This window comes from Pavona decussata, unplaced genomic scaffold (genome assembly GCF_977016875.1).
Source record: "Pavona decussata unplaced genomic scaffold, jaPavDecu1.1 SCAFFOLD_244, whole genome shotgun sequence".
Classification (NCBI taxonomy): domain Eukaryota; kingdom Metazoa; phylum Cnidaria; class Anthozoa; order Scleractinia; family Agariciidae; genus Pavona; species Pavona decussata.
Window position 1 is genome coordinate 1922925 of NW_028145649.1, and position 15695 is coordinate 1938619.

A 15695-nucleotide genomic window follows, 5' to 3' on the forward strand; every position below is an offset into this window, starting at 1 on the left:
GGCCAAATTCAGAGTGTATAGTGTTAGGATGAAGATTAGGCCAAAAATCAGATTGTATAGTATTATAATGAACATTATAGGGCAAAAATCGTAGCATATACTGAAAGATTAAAATTTAGGTTAAAAAATCATAGTATTAGGATGAAAATTAGGCCAAAACCAATGTGTATAGCATTAGGATGAAAATTAGGCCTGCCCAACAACCATAGTTTATGGCATTAGGATGAAAATTAGTGTATAGAATTAGGAAGGGAGGGGAGGGGTGAAAAGAGGGGAGTTGATGACGTAACCATCTCGGTATTGTTTTAACAGGACAAATTAAAACGGTCAGTGTCATGCTCGTTCCCAGTCTTCCCTGGAGGTGGCCGGAATTGACGTCCCCGTTGAGCAGGCAGCCGGGAAGTTAAGCCTCAAACCATTGAAAGGCCGTAATAAACGCGACATAACAGTTCCCTTTTAAAATATATTCCTTTTTGTTTAATAGATCCTCGTCATCCACGCCTTTTCTTGCTTGGTAGGTGCTATCGGAGGTTGGAGCGACCCTTTAATTAGAATCAGATTACTTTAAAGCAACTTTCAGTTTGACGCAAAATAGTTTTCCAAGGAGTTGGTTTTAGCCAGGTAGTAGCAACTGAAGTTTCGTCTCCAAGGAAACATTTTCTGGGAAATTTCCACATGAGTGCAGCTAAAAGTGTAATTTGCAGTTTACGATCGCGAAAACATCGTTGGCGGAAGGCGAATTGGACAGTTCGCCATCTCTTAGGTTTCGTCGCGTACCTTATCGAAAAGGAATCGTAGCGGCATCTTTAAAATACTCGGATGAGTCAATTTTCAAATGATTTTGCCAGATTCACTCCCCGTTTACTGATATTATTAGGCTAGTCCTGGTCGTTCAAATAGCGGATAACGCTATCCAATGGATAAGTCGCTAAATAACGAATAAAATGCGCTCCAACCATTACATTTTATCCGCTGGATAGCGATATATCCACAGGATAAAGTTATCCGCTCTTTGAACAACTGGGGTCGTGTTGTACTTATAAACTAGAATAAGAAATCGGATTTGTTTTGGACTTTAAATGCCGATTTTATTTCCCCCCTTCATGCTACAGCTTTTATGTTTTCTACAATCAAGCTACTTTGGCTGTTATCTCTGTTATTTTTCTTTGCAAGCGCACAAAGCCAGAGCTTCAAGCTTTAACGCACTGTTTTATGGGTATTTTAATTCCAAACGGTAGCGTGATTGTCGTAGTCACTTGACATGTCAATCCATCGCGGCAGCCACAGTTGTGCTTGTCCTGCAATTAAACACACAGAAAGGTATTGTAATGAGTGAGTGGCTATCGTATGGTGGTAACGCTATAGTATTACATGTACACCAAGGATTTCCAGACGATATACCAAGATTGCTGCTAACTTTAAACCATGGCTGACGGTTCAGGTTTCTGGGCTAATTAAAGGTCGGCACACACGAGGGGACTAGTCGTACGGACTTGTTTCAGGGACTAGTTCGCTGTAGGGTTTACGCGATGGGAAAAGTCGCGGGGACCTGTTACACATCGAAATAGCAAAATTTAGGGCGCTTTCACTGAAATTCAGGGAAACGTGGAGACGAAAAAGAAACGTACCTAAACAGTGAAACCGAAGTAAATAAATTTTAAAACCAAAAAACCTTGAAATACACGTACACGTCAATAAAACAGCACATTGTCGATCTATAAAGCTAGTCAGTCATTTACAATTTTCAAAAGGTTTTTTTTCTTTTTTAGAGTTCGGTATACTACTGATTCAGAACAGAAAATTAAAACAGCAGATTCAAACAAGGCCTTGAATACAAGCAAAACTAAAATACTTGTTCAACCTCACCATCGGCCGCCATCTTCAAACGGAGTTCGTAAGGGGTTATGGGAGCAAAAATACTGATCAGCAATTGGTTTATTTTCATTTGGTCGCAGGGACGACCAAATGAATTAAAGCATGGTTTGAATTCGTGGGACAAGTCGCAGGGACCCAATTTTGGTCCCTGTGACTACATTTTTTTTTAATGAAAAAGGGTAGTTCACACGAAGGGACTTGGTCCCCGGGACTAGTCGCGGGGACTAGTCGCAGGGACTGGTCCCTTCGGGTGTGCCGACCTTAAGGCCTCAAATATCATTCACTTAGGCTGATATCCATGTTCCGTGACAAGAGTCACTAACATTACACTAACGTTGCACCAGAGCTGTTACTAGCATTGCACCAAGGTTGTTAACTTTACTAACACTGCACCGAGGCTTTTACCAACAGTGCACCAAGGCTGTAAGTAACATGACACCAAGGCCGTTACCAACATTTCACCAAGGACGTTGCCAACATTGCACCAATGCTGTGACCAACATTGCACTAAGGCTGTAACTAACATTGCACCAAGGCTATAACTAACATTACACCAAGACTACTACCAACATTGCACCAATCTAAGGCTGTAACTAGCCGTACGCCAAGGCTGTTACTAACATTACACCAAGGCTGTTACCAACATTGCCCCAAGCCTGCTTGGTGATAGAGGTTTTGTAACAACATTGGTGCTACCAACATTACACCAAGGTTGTTGGCTTTAACTTACCACGAAGTAGCAAGTGAAGTACTCCAGGAGTTTGGGCGCACACCGCTTGCGGAAAGCGCAGCAGAAGTTCGACTGGCATTCAGCTTCGGAACTGCATGACTGCGTTCAAAACAAAAACAGAAAATTTGAATAAATAATATTATTTGTTCTAAGCCTGCGAAACAGATAAAACTCAATTATATTTGACCTTTGAATCCGCCTTTAGGTCGGGTAGTTACGGTACAAAATGTAAGGAAGGTCACTCCTTTTGCCACTGCGCATGCGTTCTGTGCATCTCAGGATGGTCCAAGAAACTTTGTTTTCTTTAGAACGGTGCCTACTAATTCAAAAAGGTATTTTTGCGTGTTTTATGACTACGCTAGAGAAGAAGACCTTAGTAAATGTTATTGAAATCTCTAAAGAAAACTATTGGTAACCACGCGTTTTTCAGAGAAAATTAAGCTTCAATTTGGAAAAAAACATTCCTTACATTGTTTTTAATTTTAGCACAATCATGTTTGCTTAATTATCTCTGAAAATTGTGTAATTAAACTCCTCCAATTGTCTTTAGGAATTTCAAAATCCTTTGCTAAATGCAGAAATCATCTGTATAAGGTGACATCATCTTAAACTGCCTATGAAGTTAAAAATAATTTATGCCTATTTGAAAATTTGATTTATGTTTGTGTAGTGAGACGATTTGTGACGTAATCAGTTTTTAAAAAAAAACTTGAATATATGCGGAAAGAGAGAAGATATTCCCAAACAAAAAAATAAATAAAGAAATAAATAAAGAAAACGCCATTCTTATTCACTTTAAAAGGCCATTCAAATAGGTTAAGTTTTTTTTTTTACTTCACAAAGGCACTTTAACTGAAATACTAAATGGAACAGGTTCGCTAAACGGCGAAGCATTCATACGTTAAAGAGGAATCGCTTGGTCCTGGAAGCATCATCAGACGGATTGTCCAAGTCTACTGTTTCCACCTCAATCTCCATTGCTACCGGCATGCATTGCTTGACGGGATAGACTTGTCCGCCTTGGATTAGCCTCTTGGTCAACCTACAGTCCAGTCCAGCTTTGCAGCTGCAGTCTCCCTGCTGAATATTATAGCAAACACTCTGTCGTTATCCCAGTTTGAGTACTGACTTACAATATTTGTTCGTCATTTTTCCTCACGGCACGTCACTCCCATGTCAATTATAATTAATTCCTATCGTCGGAAATTTTAGGTCAGTCATTAGAAGACAGTTTAGACGGTGTTCAACAAAACCACGCTCTAAGCCATTTTCAATTTTGACAACAATCATATCTAAACATTGTCTACTGCTGATGGTAAAAAGAAGGCTTGCAGGCTAGAAAACTATTTATCTACTTAAGGTAGACCATCTATAGACAGATTTAGAGGCCCACTGATTGTCTTAACCCGCGGCCTAAGTTAGACTTCGTTTAAATAACTGGCCCTTTGTGTTTCATGTGGATGACAGTGGTAATGGTAATGTATATACCGCACATATCAGATAGTCTCGTGGCGGTTTACAATTCTTGTGTAGAGTGAGAGCGGACGTCAGCATGTAAAGGCGCCACTGGCAGACGCTATCAGTCCCTATTTTGATCTCGCCTTCTCACCTAACCCACGCATGAATGACAGATAAAATCAGAGATTGAGATAGACCACCACACCGGGGTGGTGGAACAGTCTCTGGATTCTTTAATTGACGCGACTTCCCGAACGGTAGTCCGGTGCTCTTGGTTAATTAATATTGGAAATAGAACAGAACACAACAAAGTCCTTTTCATTTGGATCCAATGGTCACACTTATAATTTTCGCTTATAGTTTTTCAGTCTACTCTGCAGACTGGGTTGCTATTTCAAAATATTATCAGATCGTTGAATCTCCAAGCATTGTCTACCTTAGTGGAATACAATCATAGTGTTTGATCTACGTCCCTGAATCATACTTCAGCCATTTGACTTACGCTGATTATAAATAAGAATAATTTCCCGAAAAAGAGCTTATACTGAAACAGTTACTGATAGCAACTCACCGGCCTGTTGCAAGCTTCAAGCTTGGGAAGATCTGAGCATCCCTGTGAAATTGAAAAGAAAGGATTAAATTTAGCGTTAATGGCTTTCATCCTACTCAACGCTAGACTGAAAGAATGCGACATCTTGTATTGTTTAGAAAAATCTATAAAAAGGAGATTTTCACCATGGCGTCGTTTAACTACAACTACCAGAATCCATCAGTTTTTTGTTTTTTCATGCTAATTTGAGCTATTGTTCTTTGCTTTCCACTGGGATTACAAACTGAAATTTGAATTTGAAAAGGAAAACTAAGTGAATTCTGGTAGTTGTAGTCAACTGGAACTATCATAAAAATGGCCCATTCACAAGTTTTCTAACTGCGATTAACCGTAACAAACTAAAACAGAACGCTTGCCAACTCAATTTCAGGTTTGATTGGCGTTTTCATGGTAGGTAAAGTTAACATTCGTCGACCAGTCGAGAGTTACTTAGCTTACCAAAGAAAGGGAGATGCAAAGACTCAGAAAGATGAAGATCTTCATGACCTCGGCTTGAGAAAATGTATGCCAACTTCACGCTCCTGCAACAGTAAAGGAAACAGGGTTGAAAGTAGCGCAGCTCTTTAAACCAATTTATAGCTTTCGTTAAAGCAATTTTAAAATGCTAATTGTTAGTTTTTGCTGATTTATTGGGATCATCACACCTGAAAGGAACTACAGTGAGTACTTTCAAACAGTTTGTTTAAATAAAATGTACACCTGAATGCATATTCGATTAAAATAAAGTTTGTTCAACTGTTTGGTGTGAACGCGAGGTAAGAGAGCCTTCTCGGATGTTGAAACAAACGACCCTATCCAAGCACCGGTTAGAACCTTTGTGAAGTTGAACTTGCGCCTCATATTGTTGGATGTGTGTTATGCCCGCATAAAATACTGCTGTAACAAGTTTCACAACGATACAAAGATATCAACGTGACTTGAAGGTTTGTTTTTTTCGTTTTAAATAGAGAAACACGAAGCTTGTAGTGAGATACAAGTCGGAAAAATTCCTACATGTGGAGACAAATATGCATACATGATGAAGCTGCCTATAAAAGTACAAAAAAAAAAAAAACCCCGTAATCAGTCAAAGATGTTATCAAATGAATTTTATGCTGATCTCTTGTATATCAACCGTATTTAGGGAAAAGTTTCTCCCTGTAAGCAGTCTGAAAGAAAATGAGTTCGTTATTTAGACCGGTGGAAGAAGACAAAGGACGAAGAACAAAGAAGACAAAGAAGATGACGAAGGAGAAGAAACGGAGCTCGGAAAAAGGAAAATAGTGGCTGTTTTAGATACATCAATCTAGAGAGAACTTAAGCTGAGTGCTTTTTCAAGCTCTAAAAATTGTTAGTTTCAGATTTGATTCCTCGGAAAGGATCGTTATGTATTTGGTAAAATTAAACAATCCCTAAAATGTTTGCATCATTCTCTCGCCTCTTTAAGATCCTAAAAACGCTAAAATGAATTCAGAAAGTCAAAACGTTCGGCAACACCTGTTTAAATTTGACAAAACATCACTTGAATCCTTTCCTCTACAAGGAAAGCAGCACTTGGAGATAAAATCAGAATTTTTAAATGATAGTTGTTGTTTGCACAAGGTCTGCACCTGGTCAAACCATTATGGAGGACAAGAGTGCACTCTGTGCCGTGGACGAACAACTGTTACAAAATGAGTAATACACCCAAAATTGATATTTGTATTCTCTGGAATAGAAACTTTTCTGTTTTGCACGTAGAGAAAAAGATCTGCATTAATATATTGTGTAAAGCCTAAATACCCTCGAGTTTACATAACAGAGCATCGATTTACGATCGTGTCCTTTCTGAAATCTATCAAGTCAAAGACAGAAATTTATCAGCGAACATCACTTGTCAACTTTTAAAACTATTGCACATACTACTGTACATAAACGGTTTAAAGATGTGTGGGTGAACTGATCAAGCTGTTTAAACGTCGTTTAGCTTACACCTTGTTTAGTCTAAAAGATGGCGGCCATGATGATCTCAAATAAGCTTAAACGCGTTTAATAAGCGATCCCCCACGGATCGCCCTGTTTGTTTCAATTGGAGCAGTCTCAGTGCGTTAATTTAAATTCAAGTTTCCTTTATTCCTTCAACGTTATTTCCTGTGTGCAATAATTACTTAACTTTTTTTTTGTTACTTTTTGCGTGGTTTGAAAAAACAACAACAAAAAAAGAAATCATTTTATTTTTTCATGGATGACACCAGCTTGTAAAGATTTTAATTATGTATTGTAAACTATTACGTTCTTTCTTGGTGATATAAATAAATTTATTTTTTGTTCTTGATGACCCTTGCTTCCAAGCGATGCACCGAACAGTTGAATAAACTTTATTTAATAAAACGTATTCCGTAGTTTGAATAAGCTGTTTAAAAGTCCTCAGGCTATTTTATAGTGGTACTTTACACTGTAAAACTACCACTTGATATTATGCTACAAAAACTATAAAACTGTCGAAAAAGGCAATAGGTGGTTCACAATTAAACCAGGATTGCGTTAAACAGAGTTGTGAATCGTTTCAGATTTCGTCAAGTGGAAGTCATGAAGACCTTTGTGGTACTGAGTCTTCTTTGTATTTCTCTCTGTATGGTGAGTTTCAGTGACTTCTCGTGCCTTTATAATTTGATAGTGTTAACTAAACTTAAAGAGACCCTTCGTATACAAAAGCCCAAAGAAGTCACGACCCTTTCTAGTTTTCTCTCGCAGTTATCTAGTTATTTTGATCCACCGGCCTCGCACAGCATAGCAAACAGCAGCACAGGGAAGTACTGCTGAGTTGCTTTTATTATAATTCGAGTAGTCACACTTTAGGATTTTATCCACAGACTCAAAAGTTACAATCACCTTGTACAGCATAATAGACAGTACCACAGGGAAGTACTGCTCAGTAGCTTTCATTTGAATGGTCACACTTTAGAATTTCATCCACAGACTGTAAAGTTAGAACCACCTTGTACAGCATAATAGACAGCACCACAGGAACGTACTTCTCAGTAGCTTTCATTGGAATGGTCACGCTTTAGGATTTCACCCACAGACTCAAAAGTGTTCACCTTGTACAGCACAATAAACAGCACCACAGGAAAGAACTGCTCAGTAGCTTTCATATAAGTAGCCATAGACTATGACACCATTCACAGACACCAAGGTTGAGGATTTCCAAGTCTACTCTACAATCATTGCCCTATATTTACACCCATCTCGTTAACAAACACTCTACGTACCTTTTCAGAATGTCACAAGACCAGCCACTGTTCTGACCGTTTGCGTGTATCTTTTAATTTTAGTAGGTTATCTTAGTTTATAATGTTGTGCGAACATTTATACAAATACGTTTTCAAAACTCTTTGCACAATTTCCTTTGCGATTGTACATCCTCTTACCAACATTGATCCGTGTGTATCATTTGAAACTCGTCATCGTAATATTTTAATTTTATATTTCTAGGGATGTTCAAATCTTCCCAAGCTTGCAGCTTGCAACAACCAACCAGTGAGTAACTTGCTAGCATTACATATACTTTGCGAGGTCGAAGGTTATTTGTTAAGCTTAGCTGTTGACTAGATAGACTCTTATCGATCGAGCAAACCAGAATGAAGCGATTGGAGGGAGCGTGGTCGAGAGGTTTGGGCGACGGATTTGAAACCCGGAGGTCCCGGGTTCAAGCCCCGCTCTGACCACAAGCTGGAGTTGTTTCTCGGTAGCCCCGAGTTCAACTCCTCAGCCGCGCGCTTGTAAATAGCCAACTGGTTTGCGTCCTGCCATTTGAGATTTTTCACCACGTTATTTTTAATTTAAAGTATTGGTTTGTCAAGTTTATTGCTCGGCCCTACTGGCACTTGTGCTATAAAAACTGCCGAGGGTAAATTATTTATTTATTTATTATTTATAAGTAAAAACTTAGCTAGGAGCTGGGATGCTCTTTACCCTTAGAAATATCACCCAGTCTTAATTGTATTTTTTTTTTTTTTGGTTTTGCTTAATACGTTCTCTGAACGTACCTTACTCGCAATCCTTCGGCTCAAACAATTAGAAGCCAATTGACAAGTATAATTGTGTTGTTTGCATTTCGTTTTCCCGCGCATGTTGTTCGTGCTTTTTGTTTGTTGACCAGAGTATTTACTTTGGTGAAAAAAAAGGCTCAATAATTTGAGTCTGAACATGAAATTTAGTTTTAAAGGCCCACCTTCACCCAAGAATCATTGCGGTCGTTTGTTTTTGTTTTGAAATGCTGTATTGTCCAATTTCGTGATCTTATTGGCTGTACGAACTCAAGCGGCTTATGCGGGTTTCCTCTACGACTCGTGCTGGAGGGAAAGAATATTCGTGTTCGCTTATTGCTTTCTCACTCGACTCCCGCTAAAATAAAATAGGGGGGTTTTCATATATGAAAACTGTTCCTCGGCGCGCAATACATCTTGGGTGATTGTGGGCCTTTAATCACCTTTGTAGAAAAACTCAGTATTGATAAAAGATGCATTTCAATCGATTTATAGGCAAATGATATTCATACTGCAAAGGCTTAGCGATAATTTTATATAAATATTACTTTGATATCCATCTCTCTATTCCCACACCAAGAGACGGAACTGAAGAAGACGATGATGATGAATAATGATTAATCATAATTATGATGATGATTATGATGATGAACAATGATGATGATGACGAATAATGATTCATATAATGATGATGATGATGATTATGATGATGATGGCAAATAATAATTAATGATAATGATGATGAACAATGATGATGATGACGAATAATGATTTATAATAATGATGATGATCATTATGATGATGAATAATGATGATGATGATGATGATGATGGCAAATAATAATTAATGATAATTATGATGATATGATGATGATGACGATGATGATAATAATTGCCTCTTGTTTAGGGGGGAGAATGCACTTGCCAAGCAGGGCTAGCCTGCAGACTGACCAAGGAGCTGATCTACAACGGAGAAACAGTTGCCGTCAAGCAATGCATGCCGATAAACGAAGTGATTGACGTGGAAACAGTAGATATGGATAACCCGACCGGTGTCTTTCCCAGGAACAAACGCTGGCTCTTTGGCATTTTCAATGTAAGGATTGTTAGTCACCGACTATAGTAGTGTAGTTTTGACACAGAATGTAATCACGGTTTTTATTACGAAAGGAGCTTGGTCAAGTTAGTCCTCCAGTCTAGGGTAGTTTGGGTATAGCCTCAGTTGGATTCTGCTCGAAGTTACAAATGGCTCTACGTGTTTCCTTTAACTATCCCAGCTGCACAGGCCACAGCTCTCAGTACAAAAACTCGATTTACTCATTTGTTGTTTTAATTTGGTATAAATGTGGGAAACAGTTTTTGTGAGAGCATGGTGTTTGGGTGGAGTAGGGATAGCACAGCAGTGAGGGCACTCGCCTTAATCCCACCAATGTGGCCCGGGTTCGATTCCCGGACTCGGCGTCATATTTGGGTTGAATTTGTTATTGGTTCTCGTCTTTACTCCGAGAAGTTTTTCTCCGGATACTCCGGTACTCCCCTGTCCTCGCTCAAAAATCAACACTTTTCAGTTCCAATTCAATCTGGAAAGTGTCCCGAATTAGTCCTCTGCACTAAATACATTGATATTGACACTTAAATAAAGTGATTCATTTTTAATATTTATTTATTTATTTATTTATTTACTTATTTGTTTTTTATTATAAAGGAAATAAAGGGAGACGTAAAGAATCGACCATAAGAGGACACAGAAAAAATCTGAGCCCCAGATGGGATTCGAACCCACGACCCTCCGTGTTCTATTTTTCTGTCTCCTGTTATGGTCGATTCTTTACATCTCCCTTTATTTTCTTTATGATATATTTATTTTTGTTACTTTATTTATTTTTCTCTGAATTATAGAGGTGCACTCAAGAAAGTGACTGCAAACCAAACTACTGCTGTGCTTTTAGCAAGCGGTGCCTCCCGAAAATCTGGAAGTACTTCACCTGCTCCTTGACGGTACGGTTAGTACATAACAACGTTGGCCTAACGTTGGTAGCAACCCCAATATAATATTGCTCATCTCATTAATTAATGTCATGTTAGTTGATGGCTGTTTAAACGGTTTCAACATTTGCCCAACATTCGTTCAACAAAAGTCGAACGAATGTTGGGCAAATGTTGGATGAACGGAGTGTTCAAACGGTTTTAACGCCATTCAACATTTTCAAGGACAAAGAAAATGTTAAATCGATGTTGAATGAAGGTTTAAACCAATTTAAATTTGATTCAACACACTTTCAACAAACTTTCGACATCTTTTTTGACGCTTTCAAGAATGTTGAACGACCTGTTCAAACGCCCCCGACGTTTGGTTCAACAAAGTGTTGAACGCATGTTGAAACAAATGCTGAAACCGTTTAAACGGGCCTTTAAAGTGAAGTCGGTGCAATATTGGTAGCAACCTTAAAGTGTATATGACTGCAACTCCAGTCATGGATGTCTCACTTGCCCTTACATTGACAATGCAAGAACTTCGAACACTTTTAGCAACATCGGCGAAACAAGACTGTAATTCTACTAACCTTACATATATGATTGAATGTAAAAAATGTAAAAAACTATATAGGGGAAACCAAACGCACGATCCGTGAAAGGTTCACAGAACACAGACAAGCGACAAACAACCCATATCACGCCAACTCTACAGCAGCAGTCCCTACACACTTCAACTTACCAGGTCACTCTTCTGCGGACATGCGACTCATCCCTCTCGAACTACAACCCACCATCAATGCCTCCCGCCGTAAGGCACGCGAGGCTTTTCTATTTTATGGAGGGAAAACGTTATCTCCAGAAGGCATTAACAGGAAAAACGAACGCTGAACCTTGATTATACACTTCTATATTTTTGTTATCTCATATTTACAAGTACGCTGTCTTCATGTCATGTATTAGCCAATCATTTTTCTCCATGTATTTTTTCAAACTTTAATTTTAGGAGCCGTTACTATAATTTTGTTATCTCATATTTACAAGTACGCTGTCTTCATATCATGTATTAGCCAATCATTTTTTTCCATGTATTTTTCGAACTTTAATTTAAGGAGCCGTTACTATATTTCCCTTCAGTATAGCTCTGGCCCTGAGGAAGACTAATTCTATTAGTCGAAATATTGTCCACTAATAAATCTGCCCCTTGCCGTAGTGCCAGCCTTGCATTCAGTTTTGTATTTTCACGTTCAAGTGACGCCTGACACGAGGTCTTTCACAAGAGAGATCCGGCAAAATTACCAGCAAGTTAAATTCCTGCGTTGTGTGGACCTCTGCATTCAAAAGTTTTTCTATATGTTTCCGTGTGATAATCGAGATCGTACTCCTCGATCGGATTCCGCCGCCTAGTTAAGTTAAGTGTAACCTGAGAAGAGGGGTCCGTAGTTCTCAGGGTGAATAGCGTGGGGGAGGGGGCAGCGAGGGTTTTTAGCAATCTCTCCAGATTGCACTTGCAACAAAACAAAGCAAATCGAGGCCTGTTCGATGGAACCGAAGAGAGGGGATTGTAAACAATCTACAACAACTCCAACCGTCTGAGATTCTTCAAGCACGCGGGAAACAGGCTTTAAATTTCTGCGATATTTTTTTTTATTGTTATAGAACTTACACAAGTGTGGCTGCCGAGACGAATTGGAATGTAGAGAGACGGCTTCCATCACACTACCCATCTCTGGCACCGTCCTACCCATCAGGCAATGTTTGGATCCTAAGGAGAATAAGAGACAAGCGCAGTGAAAGCAAAGTTACAGACAAAGTAGCTAGATCAGAGAACACAAAAGGCTGTAAAACATAAAATGCAGTGAGAATAAAATGATAAAATGTGTTATACACCGAGCCATGTTACGTGAATACAAAAATATCCTGATTTGGGTCCGATGGTATTAGAGAAATCAAGCTTTACTTTGAACCTTAATTCCTTGAGAGCGAAAGATAACAATGTTTCACATAAACATTAAAAACACTCAGGCACAAAGGCGACGAAAGTACTGCCTGATTGCTTTCATTTGAATTCTCGCAATTTTCTTCAGATTAATCCTCCACAAAGTTTGATTTGATTGAGAAAAAGAAAACCGCGTTTAATAGCGTTTAGTAGGTGTAATTATGCTGATTATGAACAGAACTAACCACAACAACAGCTTTCGTTTAAATGATCACACTATAAGATTTCAACCACAGTATTAGAAAGGGAAAACGCTCTTGTATAGCATAGCAAATGATGCCCCGCTCACTAATTATAAAGAACTGTTGAACTTCAATTAGGGTTTTATGCACAAAATCAAACCAAATTGCGTAGTGCTTTTGTTCCCAAGCGACCAAGAGAAACTCGTGAAATAGGGTTTAAAATTAAAGGGGAAGTATCATGGGAGTTTGGCATGGTGTTACATCAAAAACTCCAAAAAGTTTTTTTTATCAACATAAACCTATAAGCATTGCCCAAATTTGTTGTAAATTATCACGCCAGTGTACTACGACTATCGATGAGCGTCTCTGGCCACTGACAGTTGGAGTGGGTTAGAATGGACTGCAACTTCAAACAACTATGCCATTTATATTTTCAAGTTCTCGCATTTTCGTTCTCAAAATGCAGTAAAGCAGTTCACGAGTTGCTCTTTTCACGAATTCAGTTGATTTCTTTTCGTTGATGTTCTAGAATTATTTTGTAATTAAGCGAAGGTGTTGTCGCACCATTTTAACGATAAAAGGTCAAAATCTCCGTGATATTTCCCATTAAAGTATACTAATAATAATTATTGGATTCAATTTCGCATGATAGCGAGAATTCCTAACAAGGTCTTTGTATTTTCGGCCGCAGAGTTGAAATAATAACACAAACTCGCCTTTTGCAATTCTCGTCACCATGCGAAAATCGAGTCACTTATGTCGTCTTTGTTAAACAATCAATCGAAACGCTTATAATTATAATGAACCTAACTACTAGCAAAATGACTCAGTCAAGACTCCACTGATGCACTAGGTTTGCTCAACCATACAAGGCCTTGATGTTTTATTTTGTCAGTTTTTCCCGGGTCTTTAAAAGGGATATTTGTGTACGCTAACACAATTCTATATATTCGGGTTGTTAACATAAATTTTTAACTTGCAGAAAACGTTAAGGAATAGAAACTCCATCCCCCGCATTGGCGAGATGCTGTACACTTTACGACAATCCTTGCTTCCCTTAAAATGCAATTATTTCGCCGGCACTAAATAAAACGACATGTTCTGTCCCTCCGAAAGCAAAATGAATTGATTTCCTTATAGATGACTACTTAAGAGATCATTGAGGCGTAAAATAGGTTTTACATTACAATTCAATCGTTATTTCCGAAACGATTAAAGTCTTCCAAGTCATTGGGGACTTTACGCAACCACGACGGCAACGCCAAGGAAAACGTCACTAGAAAATACAAGTTCGTGTTACTTGTAATACTTTGCGCTTATTCCAATGCGTTCTACTTCTACACTGTGGCTGAACTATTCAGTAACAGAACTGATGGGAACGGTCTTCAAGTTAGCACAGAGAATGAAAATTTACTGTCATGTGCTCAAGTTCTCCATAAAACCTTGAATTTGGGCGTTTCACGTTGTTGTTTGGCCGAAGATGGCGACGAAATGTATCAAAATTTGTAATGCACGTGCACAGCATTGTTTAGCTCATTAAGCCTTTTCTTTATTGACGTTTTCGTTGCCGTCGGCGTCGTGCTTGCGTAAAGTCCCTAATAGGGAGTTTAAGAAACGAGGACGGCAACGGTATCGAGAACGCCACAAAACAATGGGCTTAATGAGCAAAAACAATCACTCTGCACGTGCGTTTTACAATTTGGTACATTTCTTTACCGTCCTTTGCAAAACAACAACGTGAAATGACCAAATTTTAGGTTTTCTCGAGAACGGGAGCGTATTACGCAAAATCTTCTTTATTTTTCCTTACTTTGACGTCGTTCATACTAATTTAGTTCCTGGAGAGTTCGCCAGCATTTTCCAAGTCAAACAAATTTAAATGATTGCGAAAGAGTTACAAATTAAAACGAGAAGTTATGTTTTTAAATGACGTTCTCGTTACCGTTGCCGTCCTCGTTTCTTAAACTCCCTACTGAGGGCCCCGGGAAGCGCCCAACCAAAATCTGATATTTGAAGGACAATCTTCAGTTTCCTTTGAAATCCTTCATTTTTCTCTGCCCTTAACGTTCGTTATCAAGTGACGGGTGCACTTGCCAACTGTAAAGGCTAAATTAGAAAGGCAGCAATTCTACGAACCACACCTTCAATTATTTTTGGTATAAGCGATAGCTATCCTAAAAATTATAGGGATAATTAAAATACAAAATCCTTTCTAACAGCTTCACTGAGGCTGATAATACAAATCTATGTCTTTGTAATTCGCGCTATCATGCAAAAACCGAAACAATTAATTGGCAAATAGTTTATTCTTTGTTCATAAAAATTTCAATGAAGTGCATTCAACAGTTGAGTAAACATCTCTGATCTTGAGTAAAATTAAGCATATTAAACGTATGAATCGATCTTTCTCAGACAATATAAAGGCTCATCGATCCAGTTAAACGATCACTCTCGACGTCTCCAGAGGCTTAGGAAGTTACAGCGTAGCAAGTCGACACTTTCATTTTTCACCTCAGTTTTACCATGAAGATCGTCATATTTTTAATATTCTGCACCACTCTTGCCTTGGTGAGTGACTAGAAGATTGTTACTCTAACCTAAAACCTCTCTTTAATCTAGGGGCAAGCCGTCCAGCGAGAACATTCGAACAAAATACTTAAAATTAAGAGGCTCTCTCTACTTTGTTTCCAGATCATTTCGTGGCAGTACAGTTTAATATATTCGAATGGTTTAGCTAAAAAAATATTATATAAGTTGAAGAAACTTTTAGGAAATGGAGTATTATTCTCCGAATTTACGAGCTGTTGTTGGCCTTGCAAACATGCTAGATGATCTTATTTCGTATTTCTAACGACATACTT

At 38.5% G+C, this 15695-nt stretch overlaps 2 protein-coding genes across 2 annotated transcripts; one reads left to right on the forward strand and one right to left on the reverse strand.

The window, feature by feature from the left end:
• Positions 1-1062: 1062 nt before the first annotated feature.
• LOC146457379 (uncharacterized) lies at positions 1063-5209 on the reverse strand. The gene is made up of 5 exons (XM_085092115.1): positions 5112-5209; positions 4635-4676; positions 3506-3685; positions 2606-2704; positions 1063-1298 (listed from the first exon to the last, which is right to left on the reverse strand). The coding sequence occupies exons 1-5, from the start codon at positions 5154-5156 to the stop codon at positions 1191-1193; spliced, it is 474 nt and encodes a 157-aa protein (XP_084948241.1). The 5' UTR covers positions 5157-5209; the 3' UTR covers positions 1063-1190.
• A 1911-nt stretch (positions 5210-7120) lies between these two features.
• LOC146457380 (uncharacterized) lies at positions 7121-12528 on the forward strand. Its single transcript, XM_085092100.1, has 5 exons — positions 7121-7268; positions 8127-8171; positions 9587-9775; positions 10579-10677; positions 12313-12528. Exons 1-5 carry the CDS (start codon positions 7221-7223, stop codon positions 12445-12447), a joined length of 516 nt encoding a protein of 171 aa, XP_084948226.1. The 5' UTR covers positions 7121-7220; the 3' UTR covers positions 12448-12528.
• Positions 12529-15695: the final 3167 nt, after the last annotated feature.